Source organism: Miniopterus schreibersii (assembly GCF_964146895.1).
Source record: "Miniopterus schreibersii genome assembly, chromosome: 10".
Lineage (NCBI taxonomy): Eukaryota > Metazoa > Chordata > Mammalia > Chiroptera > Miniopteridae > Miniopterus > Miniopterus schreibersii.
The window spans coordinates 72,801,378-72,814,663 of NC_138110.1; the positions used below are offsets into that span (position 1 = coordinate 72,801,378).

At 41.5% G+C, this 13,286-nt stretch overlaps 1 protein-coding gene across 1 annotated transcript in view; it reads right to left on the reverse strand.

The window, feature by feature from the left end:
* KIF16B (kinesin family member 16B) overlaps window positions 1-13,286 on the reverse strand; it is a 197,312-nt gene that overhangs the window by 34,148 nt on the left and 149,878 nt on the right. Inside the window, exon 24 of the mRNA XM_081148758.1 lies at window positions 8,847-8,936. Coding sequence (XP_081004884.1) covers window positions 8,847-8,936 — 90 coding nt within the window. The remainder of the gene's footprint in view (window positions 1-8,846; window positions 8,937-13,286) is intronic.

Consider the following 13,286-nt stretch of genomic DNA (forward strand, 5'->3'; position numbering starts at 1 on the left):
CCCCTGTAAATCTAAAACTATTCAAACAGAACTTCTGGTGTCTGGTCTGATACACGAGGAGCTAAGAAGCCATCACTCCTGTCTTCAGGACAAAAAAGAGGAAAAAAAGCTGAACCAACAAAAAATCAACAGCTCTGCCTAGATCCGTCAGAGAATTGAGGTCACGGGGCAAACTGCTGTCCCAAAACTGGAGGGGCAGACAGGCGAAGACAGATAATCACGGCTTGGCGAGCATAGCCCAAGCTGGAACCGTAAAATGTGGATGACCAAAACCAACCAAGAGACACTACAATATAAAGATCTCGGGAAGAGGAAACCACAGTAAAGGAAATACTGCCTCTACTTAAACCCTCAATTAAAATGCAATGATGTCTAATTTATATCTAGAAGTGTGAATGTTCTATATCTTGACAATGTAAAAATAATAATATAAAATAATAATATAATTTTTTAAATGTGGGAGATGGGAGTATATAAGGTACGCTAATGTTATCTTTGTTAGGAGAGTCAACTGATCATTTATAAAAGGAAAACACAATTGATCATTTATAAAGTGAAAACATTGAAAACCAGCAACTAACATATTAATCGTTTTGTAATCTTTTATCTTAAAGTCATATATTTTAGAGATCTTAATACAGATTGTGGAGAAGAAACATTTAATTTGAAGTTCAGCAATTTCTTCAATTTTATTGTATTTTCTTTCACTTCTGTGACATTCAAGTAAAATTAAATTTAATGTTTGTAATTTACAAAGGTGTATCTAGAATGAACACACTGCTATAAAGCTATTACATTCTTCCTAGTCTTCTTTTCCTTATTTTAATTTTTTATCAGTCTATATATCTATGCTTTTATCTGTGCCTAATCACTTAAGAACTTAAAATAATGCCCATTAAATGGTAACACTGATTGTATTTAAAGAATTATTTTGGATAATCTATTGTTTTCTTCTCAGATTATGTGTAAGTTTTATAAATGAGCATGCATCGTTTTTACAGAAACAATAAAAAGTGATTATTCTTTTTAAAGATCTAATGAAACAGTATAATTAATACAATGTCCTTTCATTTTAATAACCTGGGGCTGGGGCAATCACATTTCAAGGCTCAGCTCAGCAGCGAGACGGTTGTATAATCTTGAACAGTGAGCAAAACCTCTCTAGTTTCCAGTCCTGTCATCTGGTAAAATGAAGGAGCTGAACTAAGACGTTTAAGTTCCCTTTCAGCTCTGAAATTCTATAACTGAGGTGCTGGTGATTCAAATCTCTCCATCTCGAGTCAGAAGCGGCACTTTAGCGACCGTGGAGGTATTTCACCAATTATTGTGGCCATGCTGCGTTTGAGGAATGCACCTTACATCCTGGAAAATCTTCACAGCATTCTTATTTGAAGCAAGGTAACGATGGGTAGAGGGAAAATAGAACCCAACATAGCGATAAAATATTAACTTTTAAGAGATTGTGGAGTAGAAAAAGGAGAGACACAAATAGGAATGCAGCACACATGAGAAAACCTTAAAATGATCTATTTTCCTTCTATAGCCATTACCTTTACAGCAGGAGTGGGAAATGATGCAAAGATGTTTGAGCTCTTATGGGAAAATTGTACATTAAAATTAAAAATGATGGCTCGGGTCAAATAAATTGGGTATTTGTGGGAGACACGAGAGGCCTGGAGAACACTGGAAGAAAATTTAAGAAGAGCCCTGTGGTCTACTTTGTATAATTATGAAATCTGATTATGCAGAGTAAAACACAGGCAACAAACAAGTATTAAGAGAGCACTTTCTTTTTGGCCGAAAAGAAACATAATGACAAGCTTGTTCTGCAAATCAGTAAATAAAACACATTCTAAAGACCAAAGAACTGAAAGAAAAGCCATTAGAAAAACATAATCAATAATTTGGGGGCTACTGATTTCCAGCGAAATTTGTCTTCCTCTTTTCCGGTGCCTGTGAAGTCTAAAAACCCAATTTATTAACTTGACTTTGAGTGTTCCACCAGCAAGCCTCTAATTTTTGAGTTGATAATAGAGCTGTGTGAAAAATCATCCAGAGTCGGATAAGAGAATTAGTAGCCTCTTATAACGAACACAGGCATTTTACAGAATCATCTGTGAGTCTCGGTTTTGGGAAAATGAAACATTGAGTACCCATCCACTCGTCCATCAAGCTCGCAGGCTGCGTGCATATTAGAAATGTAGTCAGCATCCCCTGTTGCTTTGCAGTGTGTCTTAACGATCTTAATGCTCTCAGGGTGAAGTCTCCATCTACGAGCTGGTTTTTCCTTTCCCGGTCCCAGTGAACTATGCAGTCAATTATCTTTTAAGAACCATCACATTCAAATCCTGACTACAATGCTTATTGCATTATAAGATAGGTCAGTCAGTCTGCTGCTGTCGCAAAGATAAACTAAATGTAATGGAAATGTTTGCTCCTATTAGAAGCCTTTCTCTCTCGGCCAACTTTACTTTTAAGGCTAGACAGACCCCATATAAAGTCCAGGTAGTCTCAGAGGCGACAGATAGCACAGGTTTTGATAAGTGGCAAGTTATTCCTTTGGATATAAATAATGACAGCCCTAATATAGAAAAGAAATTAAAATGAGCAATAAAAAGCCTTGCCTATCTTTTATGCTTGTCTAACAATTAAACAGCTAAAACTAGATTATAAATCACTGAAAGAAAACCGAGAACAATTAATAAAGCTTTACTAATAAAAACATTTGACTTCTGTTACCACCTGATAAAAGTGTACTTCCCTGGCATTTCTCATTCACTAGGCATTTGCTTTACTCATGTCATACTTGACCACCTAACTGGTACCCAGTTTTTAAAGATTAGAAGGAATAATCCTATATGGCACTCTGCCTGGTCAAAAACCCAATTTGTTAACTTTACTTTGAGTGTTCGACCAGCAAGCCTCTAATTTTTAAGTTGATAATAAACCTGCTCTAACCTGTCTTTTGCAAGTAGGTGAACCTACATGATAACCAGCAGCGGTGGAACACCCACACCCTGCAGGTTTGTGGCTATAAATTCCAGCCACTCCAGCTTTTGAGAAATGCAAATAATAAAAATTCATCAAAGGGATGCTGTAATTCTCACAGCTGACGAGATGGAAGCATTTCTGACTACTCAAAATTAATAGCAGCTCCCAAGGCCTTATAAGAACAGCTGTCACCGAGAAATACACTCACAAATAAGCAATTCGCCTCCAAGTTTGATTTGTTAGAGGCGCGAAGCAGCAACTCTTCGGGACAACCTGGGTGGGTTATTAAAGGAGCAACGGGCTACCTTTACACCTCTGACGTGGTAACCCGAGTGTACCACACACTATGAGCACCTGCTGTGTGCCTAGCCTAGAGCTTTAGGCTCTCATGATTCTGCTCAATGAAGGAGGCAGAATTCTTTGCTGGTGGTCCATGCAGAGCAGCCAACAGTTACAGCCAGGACACACCAGGGATGGAAGCTACTGTCCTGATGCCACTGAAGTGCTAGAACTTGGAGTCATCCCAGGTATAAAACCACAGTTGGAAATGCAGTTAGGGCTGCACTGACTTCCTTATATTTGGTATACAGGTAGTAACTTCTCCACATAAAATCCCACTCCTCCCAAAGCCAGTGTTGATTTTATCTAGGCACGAGCCAGTGAAGACAGATTACAGGCCTTTCATATATGTCGCAACAGTTTTTGGAAGTGACATTTTAGATCTCTGAGAATTAACATTGCATTTTTAAAGAATAATTATGCAGTTGAACTAATTCAGATGCTTGCATTTCCCATCTCTTACGGTGATGTTAACCATCTCTTTCAGGGACTGAGACCTCACAGGAACCTGTCATTGTCACAACATTCAAAACAAGGAACCCCATGTCTAGGTACCGTCCATGGGGTCTAGCTATTCAGCAGATTTTTACAGGGACTGTATTTTCCCCTCTTTGGTCTCATGTGGAGCACTCTGAAAACTCACCTTCCCCGAATAAAGCCCTAAAGAGGGAGACTCAGGACAAGAAAGGACCAGGAATCAAGAGACATGAACCTTGTCTATGCCCAAGTCTCAATGAGTTTTGAATAAAACTCCCTCTGCGTATATGATTTCTCATTTCTAAAAGGAAAGCCTGGGCTGCCTATCTAAGTACGTCCATATCATAGCACACAGATGGCCCCAGACCACTGCTACTGAAGTCCCCTCGCTGGCGCAGAGGGAAGCCTGACACAGTCCGTTTCACAGTCTTTGGTGATCAAAGAGACAATCAAAGTGTTTTCATTGCCTAGGTTTAAACTAGCCTGTCATTAATTCTGACAAGATTATTTGTCACTGGAAATCACCTTCTAGGTTTGGTGACACATAATAATGAAAAATCGACTGATGCTCCCAAGGTGGGTGCAAAAGAAACGACAGGCAGTGTCTCAACCAGTGGTCCAGGGAGCATCCTTTTGGAGAAGCTTTTTCCCTAGCCCCACATTCTCAGGCCCCACATCAGATGTACTAAGTCAGAATTTCCTAGTTGAGAGCCTGGATCCACATATCTTGGAAAAGCTGCCCAGCGAATTCTGATGCATTCTGCAATCCCTCATCCACCCTTGAAAACAGTGATTTAAATACTGTTTATCTGTCAAGTGGAGAGAACGGTGAGGCAGAAATCAGACAGTGAGATAGCTCGGCCTCTGATAAGGAACCAGGTCAGGAAGCTGGCGGCAATCTATTCTTGCCTACATAGCTGTTTCCTATTTAAAAATTCAAGCAGGCCGAGGGCTCGATGCAGCTAAATTTATCTGAAGCTTACTGGATGCTCCTTGTGGCTATGGTTGGTAGCGTTATAATTTGGGTGGTGAGGAGATTTGCAATTTTTATATTAAATTTGGAATGCTGTTTACAGAACTGTTTCAAACGCATTTCAGTGATGGATGGTAAATAGCTGTCCAAGACAAATACAAGGCCAGTGGCCAGTTTCTTTTCTTCCCCTTTTCGGGTGCTGCTTTGGGGAAATTACTTGGAAAATAAAGAAGACGAGAGATGGTTCTGTCAGCACAAACTGAAAGTCTCATATACAAATTACATAACCTCTCGCCTAACCATTTCCTTCGGCTCACTGGTATTTACTGGGCACCCAGACACTGCCAGATGGGAGACAGAAGAGTTGCTCTCGCACAGCAGTCTTTCATGTTTTACTTAAAGGCTTTGAAGATGTTTCCCCTCAGCCCTGCAGGAAGAAGCCCCCTAGGGATGCGGCTGATGGAGGCTGATCCTGTTTGAAACTCGGGGACTCTCATGACATCATAACTAAGTCACGATGCAGAGGCAACACGGCCTGTTCCACTAGCTTCTGCTCTTACCACACAAGGCCGTTAAAGTTCCCTTAGCATTTATTTTGTTTGCATGTTTTACTATACAAAATATCCCACTTTCACGGCTCATCCTCTTGACTCCAGAAGGACCAACACACACGTGCTTCGGACTCATGCTCAGCCAAGGTTACAAAGGGCCCCCAACGACGATTCCGGCGCTGTGCTGCTTCCCCCGTGAGGCGATGCTCCGGGAGGAGGTGCCTGTTGGGCCCCGGCACTCAGAAGGGAGGGCTCCTTGTTAAATGTACTCAGAGTCCTCTAAAAATCAGGCAGAGGCTGGCATCTCGGAACCTCTCAGTGCCCCTCTGATCTTCCCGCCCCAGGTCCTCCGACTTTGTTAAACACGTTCATAGCCTACTCGACACTCACTCAAAAGGGGGGCAGGGGAGAGGGGGCACTAGGTCTTCACTGTTCATTCCAGTGCTTGAAGGGGATGTGGTTTTAAAAGTGTTTCTTTTCAGCTTCTTGATGAGCAATGTTTTTGGGTTTACAGACTCTCTATGATCCGGATTTCATGGGCACTGAACATAATAAGTAGAAACTCTGCCTCTTCTATCGAGAGAAGAAGGCACTTAGGCTTTATAGCAGAGCATGTACCTTTACTGATATTTAAACGGATTATACTTATTTTAATAGAGTAAAAAATTACATAGTTTCGTATAGATAGAGTACTGTGGAAATGATCTGCAGGAGAAAATTTCAAAGACACACTCTCTAGCAGGTGCTGTGTAAGACTTCATAGTGCTCTCAGTAACATACTTTATCTGAGGCTCTCCCAAGTTTTACAAACTAGCTGTGGTATTATCATTTTACAGACCTGGGATTTGAAAACACAGGGTTTGATTTGATTAAGATTCCATACAAGCTCATTGAAGGGGAACAGAGAAAAAAGACAGAGGACCGATTCTTCTCCACAATACTTGTCAGTATATCAAGAAGACAAATTAATTCAGAACTAAAGGGAAACCTACTTAGAATCCAGAAGAAACTGCTAAAATTAAAGAAAATGAATACATAAATATAAAAGGATAGCTTTAAAAATCTTGAAGAATGCAGTACATCTGGTGAGAGCTCAGCCCACGTACACGGTGGAGGGGTGGGGGGCACGCAGAACAGCAGTGGACAGCTGCAGGCACTGAGCAGGCTGCTCGCAGGCACTGCTGGGGAGCAGGGGGCCCTGTCTCACATCCTTCCTGGTCTCTCGACACCGCCAAGTATGGCCTGTGGGAGTCCTGGAAGACTGAATGCCTAGTTGGATCCAGGAAGACCTTCTGAGGGCACTACAAATGGTTACCCCTGAGGGTTAGATTAAAAGAAACTTTCACATTCTATGCACATGTCTTTGAAATTTTTCAATCTTTTATCATAAACATGTAACTTATCTGAAAAAAAAAAATATTGAAAGAAAAAAAAAAAATCTCCATAGAAGGAACTGTGATATCAATCCCCCAAGAGAACATGACTAAAATTCCAGAAGGAAATGTGAATGAATAGGTATAATTTTAGACTAAGTTCCAAAAGATTATAAGTTATAACCAGAACTGAAGGTGAACAAAGATTCTCTATCTTGGTAAGTATATTACAAACTCCATATATTTTATACTCATACGTGTTTTTTCAATATTTTTTCTGGACTAGCAATTTTATGAGTAGGTAATTTTAATATGTATCATGAAAAAAATGAACATTAGCCATTTTGTTACCCTTGAAATTAAGAGAGCAAGAGTTCTCTGTTTTCTACTCCCACAGAAATACTGAGCCCAATTTGGAAAAGCAGCGAGGTAAGTAAAACACGTTCCCCTTGGCTAGGAAACAGTCATCCACAAGAGGAACTTTCCAGCACCCTTCTACATGAACCCTCTGCTTTCTGAAGAAGGTATGTCCTTAACAAGTTCAGTGATTTCTAGAATGTTATCAGCCCAAAAAGGCTACTTCAAGGTAGTTGCTTACCTCAAGAAGATGAACATTATCTACAGAGCCAGCAATGGTGAGTACATAATAAACATATTATTGATCTCAACTGCCAATAAACACTTAGCAAGTAAGACTATGTGAAGTCAGGCTACACAAAAGAAAAATGAACTTTACAGAAAAATATAGCTGATATCCAACTTGACATATAAGCTTCATCTTGAAAATGTTAAATGGGCAATGCTGTTCTCTCTCTGAAATAAGATTTAGCTAGATCTAGAATGAGATGCTAATGCATTTTTAGATATTTCCCCCCACATTTTTATTTGTATATTATTGTGTGTTTAGAAATAAAAAATAGAGTCAAACTTCCTGGGATTCTATACTAGCTTCGCTAATCTTTCATAACTAGATTTTTTGTTTGTATGAGAAAGAAATTAGAGGTCACAAAGTTGGACTCAACATGGAAAACAATGTTCAGTCTTGGTAATCATTTAGATCATGAGTCTGTCTTCAGGAAAAGGGTTTCTATGAGAAGTCATCTATGAATAGAGTGAAAATTCCAGCTGAGTTTCAATGCTCAGATCTTTCAGTGGTTTCCCACAGCACTAAGAATAAAATTCATGGACCTGCATGGGAACCCTGAACTGGAATTCATAGCAGAAGCTTCTTCCATTTCAGGTAGAATACTATATGATAGCTCAACAACAGAATTCAGGGACGGCTTAAATTTACCGGGCCTCAAGCTTTTTCTACCCATCAAGGAACCACTTTACTTACCAAAAGGTATTTCTCTTTATACTGTGTATCTTATAAGAAAGAGTGGAAGGCATGGGAATGTCACGGAAATCCTTAGGAAAAGCGGCCTACCTAGGCAGTGACTATTGATTGACTTGCAGGCAGTTTAACCCCAAATTCCCAAAGAGCTGTGCCTTACAAGGTTTCGTTTAGTGGAAGTAAAAAAAATAAGTAATAATAATAATACATTCACTTAGAAGATATGCATTAATTTTAAGGATGACTTTCTTTGTTTAAAAGTATTTTAAAACTAATCTTTGCCCCCCCAAAATTACTACTGTCTCACCCTGGCTATCTGGTCTAATGCATGCTGAATCTACTACCTAGCTCCCCTCCCTGTCTGAGGGCAAATTAACTTCTATGACTTTACTTTTCATTAAGAAATCTAAACATTAATGTAGTCTTTTTTTTAAGAGGAAAAAGGGGTAAATCTATACCAAGGAATTTATTAATATTTCATTTTAATAGGTGTCACTAACAGTTGAGAAGCTATAAACTGATTAAAATATTTATTTAAAATTGATCATAAAATTTATGGAAAATAGTTCATTTACTGTCACTTTACTATCACTTGCAAAATTTTATATTCAGAAAATGTTTAAACTGTAGAACAGAAAGGAAACAAAGGAGAAAAATTAAAAAGCTATCTTTGACAGATGAGTAACTGAAATAAAACTTGGTGACACATAAGCTAATGTCTAAAGGCGGGACACTGATAATGCAATCAGCTCATTTACTCTATAAAATCAATGTTCTTAATTGGAGATAATAACTTCAGAACTTACCTCTGCATACTTTAACTTCAATGTTTTATGCATTTCTCGGAAACGACTATAACGCCTGAAGACAGTCCATGTCTCATCGAGGACAGTAATCTATTAACCAGGAAAATCAAAATAAATCAGCATTAATTAGAGGAAAGTCACTAAAAAAATTGTTTTAAACAATTTACAAATTATCAGAAAGTGATTAGCATGTCAAATTTCTCCAGCTGTAACCTAGATGAAGACAATGATGATGAAGAATGAAGATGGAGGGCAAGGCAACCACAGGTGTCCTCTCTCCACAGGACACGGTCAATCTCTTCTCTATAACAGAGACACCTCATACCTAGAGCTGGAGAAACAGCGCATATGAGGTTTGGAAAAACTATACATAAAGGGAAAGTATGTAGTAAAGGCCTGTTTTGCCCTAGATTAAAACTGGGCACGGGATGAGCAGTGGATGCAGAGAACAGAGACAGAGGATCGCTGTGACAGATATATCAGATCAAAACACTCAATTATTTTCTTCGATGTTGAGACTGTAGGGCATCGTTACTACATATCATTGAAGAGCAAATTCATTACTTCTCTCTCACTGAATGGTTCTGCTGACACAAACCCATCTTTTCTGGGCCATAAAATGATCAAGCACAACTTAAACACCATAAACACAGCCAAAGATGAACTGCATTTACTTATAAACAATTCTTAATTGAGTGCTTTCCACAGATTTATGTTATATACATATTCTGCTGGTTTAAGGATTGCCGATTTTAAGATCTGTCCTCGGTATATATTTGCTGTGTATATCTATCTGTGTAAGGAGGAAATAACAGTTTTTATACAAAGAAAAATATTCTGGCTCCAATTTAAACAGTTACAGAGTTCCCTTCAACAACATTTATTTATATTTAATGTTTTTTAATCCTCACCAGAGGATATGTTTATTTATTGATTTTTTTAGAGAGGCGGAGGAAGGGAAGAAGGAAGGGGGGGGGAGAGAAACATCAATTGGTTGCCTCCATATGTGCCCCAACTGGGGATCAAACCTGCAACCTTTTGGTGTATGGGGCGATGCTCGAACCAACGGAGCCACCCAGCCAGCGCAACAACATTTATTTTTAACAACATTTGAAGGGGCTATATCAAGTATATAAAAATAAATTTCCTTGTATTTAGCAATACTTGGGAGGAAATGGTCTAAAATCGACCTAGTATATACCAAAACAAGTTTTGTCAGATTTTTCCAAAATAGAATCTTACGGAGCAACGTAACTATGAACGTGTTTGAGGAAACAGGCAATATTTTCCAAATGTTTAAATCTGTTTAGCAACATTCATTAATGCATTATATTCACTTAAAATTTCTTCAGAAAACTGTTGCACATGGAACCACACGGGAAGTGGTAAAAGAAGCCAACGCCCCACTAACGTCCCATAGATATCGCCGACTGCCATTCAGTTGCTCCAGGCTCTGCTCAACCTCTGAGATCACCAGATCTCTCTGCGGACAGACGACACCGGCGATTCTGGGTTTCCAGCAGGCGCGCTCGCCCTGCGTGTGCTGAGCCTGCTGCCTGTCTTTGCTGCCTGCCCTGAACCCCTCCGGGCCTAGCTCACCTCCTCTCCGCTGACCGCTCACCTCCAGGCCCCGCCCGGGTGCCCGGTCAGTCTTCCCGCCCCTGGGCGATCAGCACCTCAAACTCACCAGCTGCCTAGGCCTTCTGGGGGGTCCCCATCAGGACATGCCCCCAAATCAGGCAGCCTATGCTGTTGGCGTTCTCTCCCGCCTGCTGCCCCTTGAGGAGCACCCCCCCCGCCACCCCTGCCGGGAAAGGCGGGCCCCCTGACATGACACGGATGCAATTTTAACTCGGCAGGGTCACAGGCGCTTGGAAAAGCTTCCAAATGACGTTCTCTGTGATGCGTAAGCAATGATAACCCACGGATGAACTAAAAAAATGGGCAGCAACTAGCAGAGTGCTTGGCTGCTCAATAAACGGTAGCTCTTGGCACCGTGTCACGTTCCTAAAAAGAGGCCTTTGATTCTGCACCAGGGAAAGGCAAGGGCATCCACGGACGGCAGTTGCAAAAAGGGGAGTCAAACCATTTTGTGGGTTATTTTAAAAGAAGTTTATTCTAGGAAGAGATGTAAAACTGCCAAAATTCTGAAATTAAGAAAAATATTAATATACTCTTATAGAAGAAAAGAGATGGAAGTGGCAATTGGAGGTACGGCCACAAGGTAACAATTGAGTCTTCTGTGCTTGCGACTCAATCTCCTTTCTTCCTCATTTCTCACACGTGCGGGAATTACTCTGTGACGATAAACACACGCTCAAGTGACAGTAATAAAAGACAGTAGCTGCTCTGGTGAAAACAGGGAAAAGGAATGCTTTTTTCCTTAATTTTTTTCAGTGAAAGACAAAGTTCTCAAAGAGATGGGAGGGGCACTTAAAAAACACACAACAAAACATGAATAAAAGTATGATTCTCCAAATCCCAATGTTATTTCCTTCACTTGTTGTTTATGTTTAAAAATAATACGCAAACTGAATACTTGAGTCTAGATGGACCACACCCCATGCAACCTTTCGTCTACCCGGGCTACGCTAAAACACGTGCAGGGAGACAATCTATCAGGGTTCTAATAAGCAGGGACTCTGATGCCAACTCACAGATCCTTCTGAACATTACGCCCCATCAAGTCGGGAGGATTCCTAAAAGGTGTATTAGTGCACCGCTTATCTAACAGGCTGGGGTGGCTCTCGTTTCTGTCCTGCCAAATAAGTAGAGATTTCTCTGGCTGTAGGTGTGATTGTTTTAACTCCCAAACTGCAAGTTTTCTGGGCTTTTCCCTTCATGCTTCCTGGCAGGTCTATCAGCCATCAGATTCCCCAGGTGGGTCAAAGCCTCAGCCATCGCCCCAATTTACAGAGTGCCTGTGACGCGGCCAGAATTTAAGATAAGTTAAAACATTCGCAAAAATGACAGCAAATGCTGAGAACAGGCAAGGATTTGGAAGCAGCCACCACTTTTAGGACAAAACTAAAATATGGCCTCAACTTCTAAAATGTGCAGAAATCAGTATATGTAGAAGGTCCATTAAAATGAGTAAGTAATGAATCCAGTATGGCTCAGAAGACTTAGATTTGTTTGACAGATGCTAGTGTCCGCCCTTGAAGAGATGCTGCAAACCCAGCTGCCTTCAGGAAGAAAACCCCAGGAGGCCCATGCCTGTAAGAGGACAGGGGCACAGCGGGTGTCCACGCCCTGTGACGGAGGATGGGTGAGAGCGTGAAAAAGGCTAAGCGCAGCCCGTGGGTGAGCTGGAAGCTAATGCAATAGGGCGAATCCCACAGAATGTGTAAGATACCGAGTAAGCCAGCAGCTTGTGAGACCCAACAGAATCCGTAAGATGTGCTAAATACAGGCCTATAACCGGTAAGACACAGAAATAAATATAAATATGCCAAACTTAGAACAAACAGGACAGAACCGACCAGAATGCTCCTTAGAAACAGACAGGGCTAAGTCGTGATCATGCCCGCTCTGGGCTGACATTATGCCAACTCTAAATTGACTATGCGCAGTGACAACTGGCCTGGTCCCATGCTGGCCCGACACATGCTCTACACAAGAAATGCACGTGAGAACCAGAGCTGCTCAGCGGGCCACCAGCCAGCCACTCTCCTACAGAGCAAGTGTGAGTTGCTCCAGGCACCCTGTGTCTGCAAAGGCTCTTTGCTCAAAACTCTGTCCTGGCCCCAGCCAGTTTAGCTCAGTGGTTACAGCGTTGCCTGCAGACTGAAGGGTCCCAGGTTCGATTCCAGCCAAGGGCACGTACCTCGGTTGCAGGCTCCATCACAGGCCCCAGGTCGGGGTGCATGCAGGAGGCAACCAATCAGTGTGTCTCTCTCACATCGATGTCTACCTCTCTCCTTTCCACTCTCTCTGAAAAGCAATGGAAAAAATATCCTCGTGTAATGATTAAAAAAAAATTTTTTTACACTCCATACTGGAAAGCACAACAGGAAAGGCCAAGGCAGGTGGCAGGGAGAAGACAGGAGAGCATGGTGTGTCCCTGGGTCAGGCAGTGAGCTCTGCCCACCGCCCCTCCCTCCCCCGGCTTCTCTGTGTGAGTTTAAACTGATGAGTAAACTGAGTGATCAGAGACTTCGTTTGGTTTATGAGCCCTTCTGTAAAGTGCTTTGGACTTTGTGGGAAACTAGAAGCCACCCCTCTAGCAGATGACTGCCTCGGAGACAGGGAGCTCTGAGGTGAGTGGCAGAGCAAAGGAGGCTCAAGCCTGAGGCCAAGGGGCCACCACTGCTCTGCTCCGGCCAGTGCTGTCCTGTGGGACCCGGCCAGTGCTGCGACCCGGGGGGTCGGCCCAGCCTAGGGTGCCTGTGTTTTCTAATATTTTACAGAAACTTGGAAAAATCTGGATTTCCATGCCAA